The sequence below is a fragment of the Mytilus californianus genome, unplaced genomic scaffold (assembly GCF_021869535.1).
Source record: "Mytilus californianus isolate M0D057914Y unplaced genomic scaffold, xbMytCali1.0.p SCAF_1, whole genome shotgun sequence".
Classification (NCBI taxonomy): Eukaryota; Metazoa; Mollusca; class Bivalvia; order Mytilida; family Mytilidae; genus Mytilus; species Mytilus californianus.
The window spans coordinates 129,874,948-129,895,273 of record NW_026262581.1 but is presented as its reverse complement, the minus strand read 5'-3'; the positions used below and the strand labels follow the sequence as shown (position 1 = coordinate 129,895,273).

The 20,326-nt window shown below is 30.2% G+C and overlaps 1 protein-coding gene across 1 annotated transcript; it reads right to left on the bottom strand.

The window, feature by feature from the left end:
• Positions 1-486: 486 nt before the first annotated feature.
• LOC127713905 (peptidyl-prolyl cis-trans isomerase E-like) lies at positions 487-20,069 on the bottom strand. The gene is made up of 12 exons (XM_052219860.1): positions 19,960-20,069; positions 17,867-17,965; positions 16,528-16,571; positions 12,695-12,721; positions 10,912-10,993; positions 10,041-10,153; positions 6,141-6,264; positions 5,400-5,479; positions 4,934-5,039; positions 3,943-4,018; positions 2,924-2,990; positions 487-611 (listed from the first exon to the last, which is right to left on the bottom strand). Exons 1-12 carry the CDS (start codon positions 19,994-19,996, stop codon positions 543-545), a joined length of 924 nt encoding a protein of 307 aa, XP_052075820.1. The 5' UTR covers positions 19,997-20,069; the 3' UTR covers positions 487-542.
• Between the last annotated feature and the right edge of the window lie 257 nt (positions 20,070-20,326).

Below are 20,326 nucleotides of genomic sequence, written 5' to 3'. Positions count from 1 at the left end.
TGGCCCCTAATTCCTTAACTGTTGGTACCATAACCCCCAAAATCAATCCCAACCTTCCTTTTGTGGTATTTAACCTTATGGTCAAATTTCAAAAAGATCCATTCACTTAAACTAAAGTTAGAGTGCGAAAACCAATATATATTCGGACGACGACGCCGGACAACGACGACGACGACGCCAACGTCATACCAATATACGACCACAAAATTTTTTTGCGGTCGTATAAAAATGTGACAATAATAGAATAAAGGACAAATGGCACAATTTTTAAATATTCCAATATAGTGATTAGCATAATCCCCAAATCTGCAAACAAAATTAGCAAATGCTGTAGACATAAATAAGAAGTTCAGTATCTGTATTAATAGCACATGCCAGCACTGATTAGGACTTTTCATAGTAGAGTGTATTTTTTTACTAAATAAAGCCAACTTTACATAACCATGAAAACAAACATGTATATATGTAGATATATTGAAAACAACATTAATTTTGAGACTTTTTTTTATAAAACATAGATAAATATACAATAGAATGATCTGTCACACAAGTTCACCACAGTTAGCAATTTTAATTTTCTTTGATACTGTCCCTCCTTTGCTACCACAGGCCTGAAATATAAATAACATTATCTGATATAAATAGAAATCACAGCAAAATATTCTATCAATAAGAGAGCAAACACAACAATAAATTAACTATTTACCAACTTTTGGATAAATTATTGAAATATTGTAATAAGTGGAACATTGAAGTTAATACTGACAAAACGAAAATTGTTGTATTTAGAAATGGATGGCAACCAGTAAGTGTCAAATTTTTCTACGACAATAAAGAGCTACAAATAGTAAATTTTTATAATTATCTTGGTATGCTGTTTTATTTTAATGGAAAATTCATACAAACCCAGAAACGTGTGTCTCAACAGGGTTCACGAGCTTTATCGTCATTGTTAAACTCAGTCAAAGATTTGTACTTGTCAAAGAAGAAACAACTTAATCTATTTTACAGTATGGTGGCATCTGTTCTTAATTATGCTTCGAAAATATGGGGTTTCAAACTTTCAATCGAGGTAAAGAGGTTGAGATTATTCATAACAGTTTTTGTTGCTACATTTTAAAAGTTAGCAAAACTGTGCCCAATTATTTTTTATAAGAGAATTGGGCCATTTTCTTATGTATGTTATGAGAAAATTTAGAATTCTTAAATACGGGTTGAATATTTTAACTAAGAAAACACCAATTGTTTATGATGTTTATAAATTGTTACTTCAAGATGCCAATAATGGCAAAAAAAATTGGGCTTCTAATCATTATTTTTCTAATGTACGTGATTTTTTATTTGATAGTGGTCTAAATTATATATGGTATTAACAGTCAGAAATAAATACTAATGTATCTATTGATGTTATTAAGAATAGAATTTAAGATCAGTATATACAAAGCTGGTTAGCATCTGTAGAAAGGAGCAAAAAACTTAGTATTTATAAAAATATTAAGTTTGAATTTGGGTTTGAAGATGATTTAGATTACTGTTATAATTCACGCTTTTTAACTAAATTGTGTAGTGGTACACTAAAGTTGAACATTGAAACAGGAAGATATACTGACATGGCTAGAGAATTACGTTTATGTAAATGTTGTAATATGCAGTGTGTTGAAAACGAATACCACTTTTTATTAGTATTACCCTGCCAATAGATCAATTAGGCCTAAATTTTTGCCAAATTTATTGTTCTTGGCCAAACAATACTAAATTACAGTATTTATTTCAATTTACGTCTGTTTTACTTTTAAAGAAATTGTGTAATTACATAAAATCTGCGTGGTCAATCAGATCACATATTGTTACTTAATGTTATTTGTTTTCTTATTATGCTTTTTATGTATTGCTCTCTGCTGTTTATCATTTGTCATGTTGTAAATATGTTTTCGTTGCTATAGCATATATAATGCTTTCTGCAATAAAGTATTCACATTCATTCATTCATTCAATTTCAAAAGATAACCAACTGATCACATTTTTGGTCCTGTTGTTAAAATAATTTTTGTAATCACCAAACACCAGAAAAAATAAAGTGTTAACACAGAGATATGTCTCGCCTTTATGTTATTTTGACAATAAAATGCAAATGCTGAAATTTAAAATTGCAATACTTTAACATGTAAGTTATGCAAAAGTTTAAAGGTCAATGAACCATGACTGAAGGTACAGGGCCTAATAATCTCCATGGAATGAGATGTGCCAATGCTAATACAACTGCATTCCAAATATCATTGACCTACCACTAGTGGTTTCTCATAAACTGACCTAATCACAAACTAAGACATGTTAACTAAGCAAAACTTTCAAAGTCAATAAACCATGACTGGGAAGGCGAGGCAAAATAATCTCCATGGAAATGAGATGTACCAATGCAAATACAACTGCATACTAAATACAACTGATTTACCGCTAGTGGTTCCTCATAAAATGACCTAATCACAAACTAATACATTGTTGACGCCGACGCCGGAAACAGCATACCTATTATCGTTTTTTGACTCTGTCAAGGCTAGACAACAATTGGACTCTAATGTAGTCATTTTTGGAATTTGTGTGTTGTTGGGCTGCTGTTTCATTGCTAACTGATTACTGTAAGTTCAGAAATTAGTGTGTGCATTTATTATTGTGATTGACAAACAACAATAAACAGAAAAAAAGTGAGATTAATTATTGAGATTTTAGGACATGGTGCATACAAATTATACTATCAAAATGTAAAATGAAAGTTTTTATTTTTGTGTGTATTTTGGTTAACTTTAATCAAAGCTTCTATTCACAATTAATAATCATTATAATGGCAAAACATGATGGGCTGGAATAGGATTCAAATCTACTTTTTTAGCCTGAATATTATCTTTAAAGATAAGAAGTAAAATACCTCTAATTTTCTTACAACATCCATGCCTTGTACTACTTTCCCAAATACCACATGTTTACCATCCAACCTATAATTATGAAAAATTCATATGAATAAGTTCTGCACTCATTTAAAGTTAAAGTTAATACATATAACCATCAGTGCATAAAAATGGTGAAATCTTTCTATAGCTTTATAACACAACAGGAAGTACAAAATACTCTCAATTTCTTTTCATATAAATGTCATACTAATATGGTTTACATATAAGTAGAGGTTTATCATATAAATATAAATAAACTATTGAGATTTGTAGTCTCTATCAATTTGAATTATCTTACCTGGTTCCATAGATTGGTCATTAGTTATATACATATCATGTACTAAGTGAATATATTGATATATAATATAAGAATTATGAAGTACTGAAATATCTGCCTGGAAGAGTTATCTTCCTTATGTAAAACTTCATGAAATACACACTTAAATGTAACTGTAGTTTATTTAAAGAGTTATATTATTACTTACCTCATTGGTAGAGTTTGAATTGTCTTGTTGACAATTCTAAAGATGATTTGTTGCAAATATATAGTAATGCAGACAGATTGCTATGCATGTTTCTTTGTAATTGATTGATACGTATGTGTCACATCTATTGTATTTTATGTTATTTATAGTATTTAATACTTGTAATTGTTATTTTATAGGGCACTGATATGGTGAATATTTAAAATAAAGATTATACAAAAGAACCTTAGCCTTTGTGGTTTATGTCCATATTGGAAATTCACAACTGTAACATTTTCATGAACTGGTGTAACTTAGGTCTGATCCAGGTTTCTAGGAAAGCGGGCGTTATTGTCTGTTTTAGAAAAAAGAGTGTGGTGTGTAGCAAGGCAAAGATTTTTGGAAGAATTTATGCACCAACCTCAATCGGCCATGTATCTTACATGTATAAAGTTAAAATTGTCTTGTTTAATCTATAATTTAAATATGATAGAATAATATAACAAGTCAGAAAAAGAATAATTATTGCTTACCAATCTGTTTTCTCTGTACATATGAAGAATTGTGAACCATTTGTGTTAGGACCAGAGTTTGCCATTGATAATGTCCCTACAATAGCAAAACATTTGTGTTCAATAAACCATTTCATATCAAAACTAGACTCTAGTATGCACCTACACAGCACTTGTTGATATTTTTATACAATATATCTTTTAATTTACTAACAACTTGTCAATATACTCAAAGAGGTGTATGGTTGAGTACCTGCTTAACTTGGATTGAAGCCAGTATGATGACATCTTGATGCTATTTTTTGGTAACTTTCTGTTTTGAAGTTGCTGTCACATTAATGTTCTCTTTTTTTTATACATATAATAGTGATTTTGTGCACTTGTCTTTGTTAAAGAAAAGAAATTCAGGAGAGGACATGTTTTAACTGTAACTCTATTATTGAAGATGAACTTCATGTCAATTTAAAATGCCCATTATATGTAGATTAAAGACAAATCATGATACATGAAGCTATACGTTTTAATGAACGTTTTAACCTACTATATCAGATAGTGAAAAATTTATATTTTTATCTAATAATGAGAATTTTGCTACTGTAGTTGCCAAAACCTGCAACAACATTTTATTGAGAAGAAACAGTATTTTATTTCACTAGTTTTAAAAGAAACAAAATGTTTTACATACATGTAGTATAGATAGACATTGTAAATTTCAAATGTAAATGTGTAACAATGTTTGTATATTGTATATATATTGTGTCATGAAAGTCTCTCATAAATCTTTTAGTATTGGTGCATACTTTGCAAATGTTTTAACTGTTTTATGTTATTCTGTGAATCTTATTTTATGTTTGTATGTGGTGAGACTATAATAAAAAAATGAACTGAAATTTGTATTAAAGTTTTACTTGGTGTCCAAAAGAAGATTTTCAAAACATTATTTTTCAACATATCATCCAAAGTTAGTCTACTTAAAACATGAATACAATTTTAATATGTAACTATTACTTACCAGGTGCTGTATGTTTTAATATAAAATTTTCATCCTCAAATTTTTTACCATATATAGACTTTCCACCTGTACCATTATGGTTTGTAAAATCTCCTCCCTGACACATCTGATTACAGGTTGTTACGGAAATTAACATGTCTGTGTGATTTTTTTAATCTAAATGTCCTTTACAGTGAGAAAAATGCAAGATCTATGTGTATTGCTAAGTAGAGAACAAGTGTTCATCTAAATATAAATCTCAAGCTAAAATATATAAAAATCCTTGTTCATTATTCAAAGAAAAAGAAGGATGCAGGTTAAAATGATGGTATACCAGACAGAAATAATTTATGAAAATAGATAAAACAAAATGTAATTTGAGAATGTATAAAGAAACAGTTGTGGCATTTGAAACTGTAAAAATACTAATGATTTAAGCTTGACCTTTAACAACTATCAACAATTTTAAAAACACACTGAAGGATACAAATTGTGGTATAACTCTGTGAAAACTTGATCCTTTGTATCCAAAGCCTTTTTCATGTGTACATAAACATCTGAAGTTTTCTGAAAAAAGAGAGGAAAGATTTTGTAAATAATATTTATTGATAAGAAAATAAGAGCTTTCTTGAATGTAGCATTTGCTACATGATAAAAAAAAATGCCAAAAATTTTATTGAAAATAAAGTTATTTTTTCTTTTTGCAATTCATGTTTAAAAAAGGGATGCAAAAATTCATTTTTTGTTGTTGACGCATAAACCTGTTAACTATTCAGTGATATTTATCCTTTATGGAGCCCAGTGAGGATAACATCAAGAATGTGCTGTATTGTTTTTTGCACTATTGATTTATTTTGAATTTACATTTTATTGACATGTTTATTTTGAATATTCTACTGACTAAACTTAAATTCATATGGTTATTTATTGTTTGCTGCATGTTATACATAGTGCAAGATAATATTTGTTGAAACTTTTTTGTTGATTGGTGAAAAATAGCTTGCACACTCCCATCAATGTACACTTGCTTAACATAAATGATCCTTCTCATAGAAAAGCAATAATTTGAAACTTTAATTACCATTATGTGATTGATCAATAGTCTAATTAACAAAGAAAATTCTTGAAATGGTGATAAATTATCATAAATGCATAATCTATGGATTTCCTAATATCTATTTATAATGAATATAATATTTCTTTTAAAGCTTTACTGTTATTTACATACCAGCTGTGACTGGAACTACATCAGCCCTCAGTTCTATAGAAATTCTACCAACATCTTTATTGTTTATATTAATATCAAAGAACACTTGTGGATTTCCTTTGCTTCTTTTGGCTGGTGATGCATTCTGTAAAATATTCAGTCCTATCATGGTAGAGATGACAACCGTTGATTGTAACTGATTCGTTACTTTAAAAAATAACATCATTTAAAAAATTTTGCTTTGTTTCTCTGATTAGAAAAAACAATTTGTGAAAATGACAGCCAAGTTAACACATTTAGAGACTCAACCAGTTTAACTGTCCAATTATATTTATATAATTTATTTTTATGTTCAATCTAACAACAACAGATATTGCTTGCAAAATGAAACCTGGGGTGTTTTTACTTATATGATACAAATAACTCAAATTGGTGTGTGACTGGTCTCCAGCATTGATTTGCTAAGGACTATGTGTACCAATCTTAAATTAACAGTGCAGTTAAACATACAATAAAATGCTTCGCTGGGGAGCAGCTTGATACGACCGCAGAGGTCGAACCCTGAACAGTTGGGGCAAGTATGGACACAACATTCAAGCTTGATACAGCTCTGAATTTGGATTGTTATTCAATATTTGACACAGCATAGGCTTCTGACACAGAAAGAATGTGGTCTAAGAACTTGAATTTTTTTAATTTACCTATTATGGTCCAATGTCCAAAATCAAAATACATGGTTGGATTCAGCATATCAAAGAACCCCATATATTCAATTTTTGTTAAAATCAAACAAAGTTTAATTTTGGACCCAAACTTGGACAAACTTGAAAACTGGGCCCATAATCAAAAATCTAAACACAGGTTTAGATTCAGCATATCAAAGAACCCCAAGAATTCAATTTTTGCTAAAATCAAACTAAGTTTAATTTTGGACCCTTTGGACCTTAATGTAGACCAAATTAAAAAACGGGACTTAAAATTAAAAATCTATATACACGGTTAGATTTGGAATATCAAAGAACCCCAATAATTCAATTTTTGATGAAATCAAACGAAGTTTAATTTTGGACCCTTTTGACCTCAATATGAACCAATTTGATAGCGGGGCCTACAAATAAAAAATCTAAATACATGGTTAGATTCAGCATATCAAAGAACCTCATATATTCAATTTTTGTTGAAATCAAACAAAGTTTAATTTTGGACCCCAATTTGGACCAACTTGAAAACTGGGCCCATAATAAAAAATCTAAATACATGTTTAGATTCAGCATATCAAAGAGCCCCATATATTCAATTTTTGTTGAAATCAAACAAAGTTTAAATACTGGACCCTATCTTGGACCAACTTGAAAACTGGGCCCATAATCAAAAATCTAAACACATGTTTTAGATTCAGCATATCAAAGAACCCCAAGAATTTAATATTGTTAAAATCAAACTAAGTTTAATTTTGGACCCTTTGGACCTTAATGTAGACCAATTTAAAAAACAGGACCCAAAATTAAAAATCTAAATACACGGTTAGATTTGGAATATCAAAGAACCCCAATAATTCAATTTTAGATGAAATCAAACAAAGTTTAGTTTTGGACCCTTTTGACCTCAATATGAACCAATTTGATAACGGGGTCCACAAATAAAAAATCTAAATACATGGTTAGATTCAGCATATCAAAGAACCCCATATATTCAATTTTTGTTGAAATCAAACAAAGTTTAATTTTGGACCCCAATTTGGACCAGCTTGAAAACTGGGCCAAAAATCAAAAATCTAAATACATGTTTAGATTCAGCATATCAAAGAACCTCATATATTCAATTTTTGCTAAAATCAAACAAAGTTTAATTTTGGACCCTTTGGACCTTAATGTAGAACAATTTGAAAACTGGACCCAAAATTAAAAATCTAAATACACTGTTAGATTCGGCATAACAAATAAATAAATGTGATCAAAGATTTTACAAATCTAATGCGCCATACTGTGCAATTAAAGATTACTTCTTGAAATTTTTCAATATTTGAAATTTGAAAAAAAAATAATATTTGAAGAATAATTTTTTTTAATTTCTGAAATCTGAAATGAGAAAAAATTGACCCCCACAATTTCTTTTTATCCCCCCCCCCCCTTTTTTCCCCCAAAAAATTCTTTCCCTCAAGATATGGTCATAATCTCAATTCAAATTTCCAATGGAGTTGGCAACCATAATTACCCATTTAAATTTACCATAGTGCTAACTTAATCTATTTTATAATAGAATTAAAAATATAGTGTCAAATCTTTCATATGGATTTTTTTGTAAAAAAAAAAGATGCAACATTTGCAGATATTTTTACTGGTCTTCCTTTATAAATATGCATTTCTTTAAACATAATTTAAAAGCAGTGTAAGGGAAGTAACCAAAACGTTGTATTTGGATTACCTCCCTTACACTGTTTTAAATTATCTTTATTGTTCATTAACCATTACTTTATACATAATTTAAAAGCAGTGTAAGGGAGATAATTTCAATGATGTATTTGATTTATCTCCCTTACACTGCTTTAAATTATGTTTTGTACTAAAGTATTTGTTCATTAACCAGGACAACCTTGTTTTTCCCCTTTTTTGCCCCTAATTCCTAAACGGTTTGAGCCATAACCCCCAAAGCAAATCCTAACCATCCCTTTGTGGTATGGAAACTTGTACTATAATTTCAGAGAAATCCATACACCGTTCCACAGTTATTGTCTGGAAACTAGAAAATGCTTATTTTTGGCCCCTTTTTGGCCCCTAATTCCTTAACTGTTGGTACAATAACCCCCAAAATCAATCCCAACCTTCCTTTTGTGGTATTTATCCTTATGGTCAAATTTCAAAAAGATCCATTCACTTTAACTAAAGTTAGAGTGCGAAAACCAATGTGTATTCGGACGACGACGACGCCGGACGACGACGACGACGACGCCAACGTCATACCAATATACGACCACAAAATTTTTTTGCGGTCGTATAAAAATGCAAAGCAACCCTGAGAAAATATTTATGTACGTTTTTGCTATAAAGTTCATCAACGAAGTGTAGGTATTCCTTTGGGCACAAATTGCGCCCCTTTATTAACCCTTTCACCGATAGCTGCCCAGACAGAAGCTACTCTGAGACGATGGCTTCCCTGGCTACTATTACTCAAGTGGGAGATCTTCATAATAAATGTCAATAAAAACTTGTCTGTAGTATTTTGTGTCTTTATTTCATTCACTAACACCATGTTCACAGTTTTGTTCATGTTTTGATAATTTTTTCTTCATAAAATATTCAAATTTTCAAGTTTTCGGCATTATCTAGGTGAAATTCTCAAAATTCTACTTTTTGACCCAAGATCGTAATTTTTTAACCCAAAACGGCAAAATTTTGAAAAATTTAATGAGGCTGTACAAATTCCTTACACTGAACGATGTCCATTCCAAGAGTTTTGTACATAAAAGGACATTTTATGTCAAAAAAGTATACTAGTTTGGCTTCAATTCTTCCATATTCTTTCGAAAAAAATGTTCCCTCATTTTAAATTCTCGTAAATTCCGTAAATTTCCTCTGATTTTGACACAGTTTTCAACAAACGGAAGCGCCATGTTTACACTTTCATCCGGATATTCAACAAAGAAAGATAACTCGTGTTTGCACTGTTTTGAGCGGGAAATATAAAAGAGGTATTCCGATCCTGGTAAAACGGGACTCATCGTCAGCTGTTTGAAGCGTGAATCCAGGTAAACCGGGACTCATTGGCGAAAGGGTTAACCAACTTGTTCCTGTTTTGTTATGAATCAAAGTCAAGATTGGTTAAAGTAAAGGTTTTTGCAATTGTTTATGCAAATGCTGCCAGAAAAATAAGGTCTTCATCTCTCTTTCAACAATGTTTGTCTCAGGCATAGAAATAATTTACCATATCTGTGTCCTCAGCAGGTCGTTTTGTTCCTTTGTCTTCCTCGACTTCCTCTGATGATTTGTCTAATGTTTTCCCTGCATGCTCCTGTAGCCATGAATCTTCTGACCATACTAAAAAACAAATACATCGCTTTATTTTAATAATTGTATCTTTATCAATTTTATGTTATGAATGTACTACAAATAATCGTTTGTTTGCCTTGCTGTTAATGACTCCAAAAAAGACAACAAAATTGGAACATGGTAAATAGTGGAAACACAGTATACCAAAAGGCATATTTTCAACTTTGTAAGAGTGTTACTGTTTTCAAGACTAAGAAGAAACAATTCTTCTGTTTCAAAATCTTATGCAAGTATACTCTCTGTACAATATGATTGTCAACACTTCAAAGGATTTTTTGTTATCTTTCTATTCAAACTTATTTGTGTAGGGTTAATAGCCATTACTTGATACAGTGAAATTTCTCTCTGATATCGCAGCAACAAATGAGTAGTTTATTTTAATGGCAAATCCAAAATTGTCAGAATTTCTGCCTTAATTCTGGCCATAGGGAGAAATAAGTTTAATTGTACAATATGCACTTTCAAAATTTGGGATTGTATACATGTACCATATATATGTTCAAAAGAAGTTCTAGCAGAAAAATACAGCTAACAACACTTTTTTTTTTGAATTTAGTATTTGTAATTACATAAAGATATGTTCATAAGGATTTCTAGTACCTTTCTCTTTCTCGTAAAAAGCTTTTCTGCTTGTAAAATATTTATGTAAATATATATTTATTTAATTGCACTTCCTGCAATAAAAGATAAAATTAATCATTGTATGAAAATGTGTGAATCTTATATATATCTTGATTATGAATTACCTGCCCTTGTTGCTCCCTCCTTTATTTTCATTGGCTTGGCTAAATTAACTCTTATAGCTCTTCCAAACAATTCTGAATCATTCTGTTAAAAAAATAATTCTATGTTATTTAATACTTCTATACATCAGACACAAATTGTGAATCACACAAAATGAGATAATTATATTCGTTGTAAGCAAAGGCAAAACTGTACTAGTCATGACACAATTCTGTCAAGTTTCATCAAATTCACTTGTAAACTATAGGAGATTCTGTATTGGAAATTTCCAAAAGTGTAGAAAAGTTAAGTTTATGTTTTGCTTGGAAGTTCCCTTGAATCATTCTAACTGAAAATTAATAAATTGCTTCGCCGAGCGCAGCTGGTTATAACCGCAGAGGTCCAACCCTGAACAGTTAGGGCAAAAATGGAGGCAATATTCGCGCTTGATACAGGTCTGAATTTGGATTGTAATTAAATATTTGACACATAAAAGGTTTCTGACACAGAATAACTGTAGTCAAAGAACTTAGAATTGGTTATATGACTTGAATTTATATTCAATTTTTTGCTTTTTTGCAATACACTTCTTTGCTGTTGCGAATTGACCCCGCCCCCTCCCCCAACAAAAAAAAATAAAAAATTTACCCCCCCCTTTTTTTTTGCTTTTGTGCAATACACTATGCTGTTGCGTATTACCCCCCCCCCCCCCCCCTCCCCCCCCCCCCCCCCCCCCCTTTCCCCAAAAAAAATCTTTCCCTCAAGATATGGTCATAATCTCAATTCAAATTTCCAATGGAGTTTCCAACCATAATTACCCATTTAAATTTACCATAGTGCTAACTTAATCTATTTTATAATAGAATTTAAAATATGGTGTCAATCTTTCATATGGATTTTTTTGTAAAAAAAAAAAGTTGCAACATTTGCAGATATTTTTACTGGTCTTCCTTTATAAATATGCATTTCTTTAAACATAATTTAAAAGCAGTGTAAGGGAGGTAATTGAAATGATGTATTTGAATTACCTCCCTTACACTGCTTTAAATTATGTTTTGTACTTAAGTATTTGTCCATTAACCAGGACACCCTTGTTTTCCCCCCATTTTTGCCCCTAATTCCTAAACGGTTTGAGCCATAACCCCCCAAAGCAAATCCTTACCATCCCTTTGTGGTATGGAAACTTGTGGTATAATTATAGAGAGATCCATACACCGTTCCACAAGTTATTGTCTGGAAACTAGAAAAATGCTTATTTTTGGCCCCTTATTCCTTAACTGTTGGTACCATAACCCCCAAAATCAATCTCAACCTTCCTTTTGTGGTATTGATTCTTATGGTAAAATTTCATAGAGATCCATTCATTTAAACTAAAGTTATTGTGTGAAAACCAATGAGTCTTGCGGTCGTATAAAAATAGGAAAATATTGATGTAATTAATAAATGATATTTATTTAAGAAGATATATAGTTTATGAATTGGAAAAAATCTGCTAGGTAAATCTTATATTAGTGAGTCAACCTGACACAAGGATACAAAGTTTACTAGTTGATTCACTGGATGAAATATGCTACTATTATAGTCATCAACTATGGTTACTATTATAGTCATCAACTACGGCTACTATTATAGTCATCAACTACGGCTCCTATTATAGTCATCAACCAAGGCTACTATTATAGTCATCAACTACGGAAAGATGCTCTTAAAATTATTCCTTAGGTAATGTTCGAAACAGAAATCTAACAGTATGATATATACATTGTGCTTTATAACGTTAACACAATTCATTTCTTTAATACTTACTAAATTATCAATAGCTGCAGCAGCATCCTGCAATAATCAGATTTAATTAATATTGATTTTTGATAGAAATAAATATACACAGACATGTATAACAATTTCATTACTTAAATTCAAACAATGGTAATAGAGTTTGTTTCACTTAACATTGGTTTGATGAACCATACATGTATGTAGTGGTGAAATTAAACTTCAGTAAGAAAAATACCATACCTATATATCAAAGATCTTAACGTGGACGAAAATAAATAAAAATTTGTAAGGGGTTCAGTGGAACCCTGTCTCTCGACTGAGATTGCTGCAGTTAGTGTAAAAGTGTAATGTTGGCTCATAAAGTGAGTCCATTTATTAGTAAAATACAGAATTTAAAAAAATAAATGTGGATAGTGTCCACATGTGGACACAGATGATGCCCCCACTTGCATATCATATAGTTATAAAGGGACATAACTGAAGAATGGTAAAAGTGACGCTACCCAAATTTGAACTTGATCTGAGTTTGTGGTAATAAGCATTGTGTGTAAGTCTCATAACATTTGGTTGAGGCTAACTTAAGTAGAGTACAGAAACTAAAAATTCAGCAATTTTTCTATTTGTAAACATGCATAACTCTAGAACGGTTGTGAATAAGTTATATAACATTTGGTTGCGACAAACTAAAGTTAGAGAACGGAAACGAAAAATTCAGCAATTTTTATGTTTATAAAGGAACATAACTCAAGAATGGTAAAAGTGTTGCCGCCAAATTTCGTACTTAATCTGTATTATGTAGTAATAAGCATTGTGTATAAGTTCCATAACATTTGGTTGAGGCAAACTAAAATTAAACAAAAAATTTGTACTTGATCTTAGTTTTGTGGTAATGAATATTGTGTATAGGTTTCATAATGTTTGGTTGGGGCAAACTTAAGTTACAGAATGGAAACTAAAAATTTTGCAATCTTTCGATTTATAAAGGGGCATAACTCAATAATAAAAGTGACACTACCCTAATTCAACTTGATCTGTGTTTTATCAGTGGAAGTCAAAATTAAACATTGCATTGTATAAAGCTTTGATTGTAGTTGATTCAACTATAATCATGGACAAAGGAAGATAACTCCAATTTTAAAAATTACTTGATATTTAGAAGAAAATAAAAATTTTATAAAGGGGCATAACTCTAGAACGGTTAAAGTGATGCCACTAAAATTCAAATTTGATCTGTGTTTTGTGGTAATAAGCATTGTGTAAAAGTTGCATTAAATTTGGTTGAGGCAAACTTAAGTTAGAGAATGGAAACTAAAAATTTTGCAATTTTTCCATTTATAAAGGGGCATAACTCTAGAAGGGATAAAGTGACACCACCAAAATTCATACTTGATCTGTGTTTTGAGGTAATAAGCATTGTGTATAAGTTTCATAACATATGGTTGAGGCAAACTCAAGTTAGGGAATGGAAACCAATTTTGGGACGTACGTACGTACAAATGTACAGACGGACAAGAGTAAAACTTAATGCCCCCACCGCTACGGCAGGGGCATAATAAAAATTAAACTTTTTCATTAGATGCTTTTTCTTGGTCTTGAGGATTAGCTTCTGTCCAAGTTTCATAACAATCAAAGAAGGTTTACACATATATCATGTAAAAAAAAATTATTTAATCCCAGACTGTCTGTAAATGTACATGTTAACTGTAAAAAACTAAGTCCATCTATCAGAAAAATACTGAAAATGAAAAAAATATATATTCAAAAGTTTGTTTCAGACATTATCTCTTAATCATAAAAAGATTTTTCCAAAGTTTCATAAAATTCTATGAAGGTTTGACAAAGTAATTGATGTGTAACAAACTCTAACCCCAGACTGTATCTACTTGTTAATTGTAAAAAAACACTAAGTCCATTTATCAGTAAAATACGGAAAAATGAAAATAAACAAATTTCAAAATTTTGCTCTGAATACTGTATATTGATCATTATCAAGCTTATGTCCAAATTTCATATAATTCCATGAAGGTTTGACAAAGTTATTGTTGACTGAAAAACTTTAACCTCAGACTGAGTCTGAATGTGAACTAAAAAAAAAAAAAGTCCATTTATCAATAAAGTACAGAAAAATGAAAATAGATATTTTCAAAATTTCGCTCTGGATACTGTCTTCTGGTCATAAACAAGCTTCTGTTTAAATTTCATAAAATTCCATGAGGGTTTGACAAAGTTATTGATGACTGAAAAACTTTAACCTCAGACTGAATCTGAATGTTAACTGTAAAAAAACTAAGTCCATTTATCAGTGAAATATAGAAAAATGAAAATAAATATTTTCAAAATTTTGCTCTAGATACTGTATTTTGGTCATAAACAAGCTTCTGTCTAAATTTCATAAAATTCCATGAGGGTTTGACAAAGTTATTGATGACTGAAAAACTTTAACCTCAGACTGAATCTGAATGTTAACTGTAAAAAAACTAAGTCCATTTATCAGTGAAATATAGAAAAATGAAAATAAATATTTTCAAAATTTTGCTCTAGATACTGTATTTTGGTCATAAACAAGCTTCTGTCTAAATTTCATAAAATTCCATGAAGGTTTGACAAAGTTATTGATGTTTAAGAAAACTTTAATTTCAGACTCAACCCTAATATTGAATCTGCTGACACCCAACGATGGAATCTAGGATCCCTATGTCTAGCTTTTGAGACATAAATATCGCAGGCTAGACAAAAATCAGGATAGCATAAAATGTTGGTCAACAAAACAATGAACAGGTTAATCAGGAAACTGAACAAAGGTTGCAGCACTGTTGAATGTTGATTAAAAATGACAGAAATTAGAAATGGGAGCAAAATTTTGCCTTAAACATGAGAAACATCCTATCATAAGCCTGAGAACACATCTTTTTTTCATTTTTATTCAAGCCTTTGTAAATATTTAGCTTGCCTCTTTTCAATACTCAAAATAAAAATTTGTAAGGGTTCCGCGGAACCCGGTGTCTCACCTACTTTTTCTGTTAATCGCAGGCTCAACAAAAATGAGGAAAAATATTAATAAAAATATTCCTCTTGATACTATCTTTTGATTGTAAGAAGCTTCTGTCCAAGTTTGGTAAAAATCCAGGATAGTTTATGAATCTAATAAATGTTTTAAAAACTTTAACTGCAGGCTGTATATAATGTTTACTGGAAGAAAAACTGAGTCCATTTATAAGTAAAATACGAAAAAACAGGTACAAAATTTTAATAAAATTTCCTTCTAGATATTAGCTTTTGATCATAAACAAGCTTTTGTCCAAGTTTGGTACAAATCCAGGATAGTGTAAGTTATTAAAATTTTAAAAACTTTAACCACAGAGTGAATGTAATGTTTCCTGGCAGAAAAACTAAGTCCATTTATAAGTAAAATACGGAAAAACTAGAATTTTTTTTTTTAAATTTACTACTGGATACTATCTTATGATTATAAACAAGCTTCTGTCCAAGTTTGGTAGAAATCCAGGTTAGTTTAAGAAAGTTATTAAAATTTCAAAAAGTGAATATTTGTAGACGCTGCCACCGACGACGACGCTGGAATGTAGGATCGCTATGTCTCGCTTTTTCGACAAAAGTCGAAGGCTCGACAAAAACCATACTGTCAAAAACATGAATAAAAGTATGAGCAACATGAATAATTATCTTTTTCTCAAAATCAAGAGTACAAGTTTATTATTATTTATCCCTGTAAAATGGAAAACTGAAATTGTAAAGAATGTGACATTTATCTTTATTTCTTAAGACTTAAAAAAAATTCTTAAGAAGAACCAAAATGTTACATATTATGGTCTGGTAATGTCCTACATTTAAATTGTAATATTTACCTCTGCTAATTCAAATTCAATAAATGCAAAACCTCTATGCTTTTCTGAAAAATGTAAAAAAAACAACTGTACATGTATAAATAATGCTTAATTCTTATAAATTGATGCAAGCTTAAATGTAAATACTAACATGTGATAAAATTTATCATAGACATTTGGTGTATAATTAAAGTGTAATTAATCATTAATAAATGATAAATTGTAAATTCAGAATTTATTCAATACATACAAGAATGTTAGATATATCAACATAATCAATGAATTTCCTGTAATTGAAATTTGAAAGAGCAATTCTTAATAATTGCTATCTTCCCTCCATTGCCAATAAAATCTGAATTTATAGCATATAAAACAACATAAAAATAAATCATATGTATATTATCTGAAATGCATTTTTTTTCTTTGTGTAAGCTCCTTTTTTCTCATGGCTCATATTTTACATGAATTGTCCTATAATGTCAAACTTTCCCAAAATTCCCAATTTCAGTCTTACATGTATGTGTACAAGAAATTTTTGCTGGTAGATATCCATAAGCAATATATTATTTGCAGCATGAGTTTGGCTTTTACATACATTGAAAGGAAATACAAAGGAGAGTATGAGGTATGATTGCCAATGAGACAACTATCCACCAATGCAAAGTTCAAATAAAGTGGATGTAAGCAATTATAAGCAACCGTACGGCCTTCAACAATTAGAAAAACCCATACTGTATAGTCGGCTATTTGGATTTCTCTCTACGTATTTTGTGTCTTTCTTGTTGAGTGCACATTTCTTTGAAATACTGTATGTATACAAATAAAAGGCAATATGGGATATAGGTCAATGAGATGTAGCAACTGACACAATTGACAAATATAACTAAAATACATCTATGGAGAAACACATACACATGTAGTCTCAACCAACTGACAAGTGTCTATACACTATGGCATGCTCTAAATCCTCTGTGTATACAAAGTTATAAATAAATTAGAGGAAACAATTTAAGATCTGCCATTAACAACAAATTCTCAAAATAACAAAAAAAAAAGTTGGGATATGGCATAAGACCAATATTTACCAGAATGATACCCATATATAATTACATGCATATTTAGGAGGATAACATGATTAAGATTGCAGGAAGACATGTTTTCTACTGGTCTGGGTTCAAACCCACAACCTCCCCAACTATAGGTGAGCAAGCCACCGAAGCGTTTGTGTCATAATTGAAGGACAAGACCCTCCCGTTTCCTAATCTAATTATTACAAGATTACTTGTTTACATGTAGTTAGCTACGGGTGACAAGATCTTACGTATACCAATAACATAATCTTAGGGTGACAAGATCTTACCTGTTTCATAATCTAATGGTATATTTATATCTGTAATGTCACCAAAAGGGATAAATGCTGACTGTAAAAGTTTTTCATCTACCTCCTCTGCTAAACCACCTTTTAAAATGTAAATGCAAAAAGTTTTCATTGTTTATAAATTAATTTCCAAAACACTACTACAATGTAGACTGATATATCATCAATACATATTGTGCATACAGTTTAAACAAAATTAAAGTTAGTAAACAGACCGATTCCAATTATTGACTGATACAGCATTCTGGTGGATTATACCTCCATTCAGATATAAAAAGAAAATAATTACAAGCATATGATTTCCTGAAAACAAATCTACATCAGAGCAAATTTCAAAGGAGCATATGATTTCCCTCAAATTTGTATTTCTGATTACCAAATGTAAGATAAGAAAACCTGACATGCAAAATCCACTTTTTATAACCTTTAACCTTCCTGAGCTCATCAGGTACATGCAGCAACTGCTTCACATAAAATGAAGGCAAAATCAATATAAAAATAATATACTAATGAATCTAAAATTGTAAACTTTTCTTTTGCAACAGTTGTACTTGCGCATTACCCGATACCTCTTCTGGTGCAAATCATAAGATTTCCCTCAAATTTGTATATTTTACTACCAAAGAGAAAAATGACAATAACAGTTGAAAGAATATTTTGATTTCATGCTGGTTGTGTATGTGATATAAAGAGTCTTGTGCTCATTCAACATATAATTTAATGGCAAACAAAATGAGTTCTCTGGAAAAACTCACATCGATTAAGCAGAATTTTTTATCTGATACAAAGCCCATTTGTTATGTTCATTGTTTTAACATATATAAATTATTTTACATTTAATTTATCAATACATTTTTTGTTCTTTAATACGGGGACAAAGTCCCCAATTACAGTAAGAAAATCAATAAAATGGGAAAAAATAAAATTTGATGAACTCAAAATCATTAACTTTTTTTTTCCAACTCTTTTTCTCTTTCTTTCTTCTGGTTTCGTTTGTCAAGAGACTTTGAGTAAAATATAAAACGAAACATCATATTGTTTCCCGCAAAGTAGTTGTTTTTGATTACTGAAAGAATACTGCCAGTTAAACAATTAAAATAAATTTCTTACATTTTAAAATGAGTCTGGAGCTTATTCAACATACTTTTTTATAGCAAACATAATGTGTTCTCTTGAGAATCTCACCTGATCAATCAGTCAGATTTCAGTATCTGATAAGAATAACTAGCCGACTTGGTTAATTCGTCAGTTAAAGATATAAATTATAACAATTTCATTTTGATAATTCTTTGACATGAACAAAAAATGTTACCTGACGATAGGTTACTTTGTTTACATTGAAAATGGTGTCACAACTAAAATTCCGAACAACAGGATCAACATCGGAAACATTTCCGTATTTCCGTTTCTTTTTCAACAGATTCTGGAGTTCATGATTAAAAATATGGTTGAATTAAAAAAAAAAAATTTACAAGGACTTCATCCCCTTTCACATGTGGTAAACAGACAGAAAGTTACAAATTTGATAGGACAAAAAGTCACAAATAATTTGTTGACAAGTGTTTGAATATATAAGAGAAATATCTTGAAATATTTTCTTTTTATTACATACATGTTGTTGTATATTCATTTTACAGTTTAGGAAATTGTTCATTTATAGCCTTGGTAAATAAATTTATTAAATTTAAATCATGCAAAGGATATATTTCTTGGCACCATGAAGCCGTTTAAGTACCAAGCCACTTTAAAATTTTGTATTCTTAACAATTATTCAATTATTTGATCATTATTGATATTAAATAAATTTTAATAACAAAGTTGCTTTATATATAATAGTTTAAGAAAAATACTAAATTGTTTTTTTTTTAAATAAGTGTTTTCTTATTCAAAGAAAAATTATCTCAAAACTGAATTGTGATTTTTTTGTCCGTGACTTTTTGTCTGTGACTTTCTGTCCTACATTCTTCACAGGTAAACCCTGCCTCATATTATTTTAAGTATCGGACTTTCATGGCGAAAGAACCTATTTATCATACATAGACCACTTTTATTGAAATGCACATCTATATTCTTACCCACATAAACAATACGTTTTGTATTCGTACTGGACATTATTCGATTTTCCTTTCGAAAATGGAAATTCAATGTTAAAAGGTTTGTCCTATTTGTCCTTGAAGCTTTCGTTTTTTGAAGAGTCTAAAAGATTCAGAATGTATTTTATAAAAGTAAAACCTTTTTCTGAAGAGAACAATATTTCCGGATACAGCGTAAGCTGAATTATCGTGTGTTGAATGAAAGAAATCACTTCAAATATGTGGAAAAAAATATTTAGAGTTTTTCTCAACTGTGCTACTTACAAGTTTAGGAATAAATATCAAACATAGTAGTACAAATAAGATAACCTTAAGTGAGCCCCTTTGAATATTTAAATCAGGGTGAAAT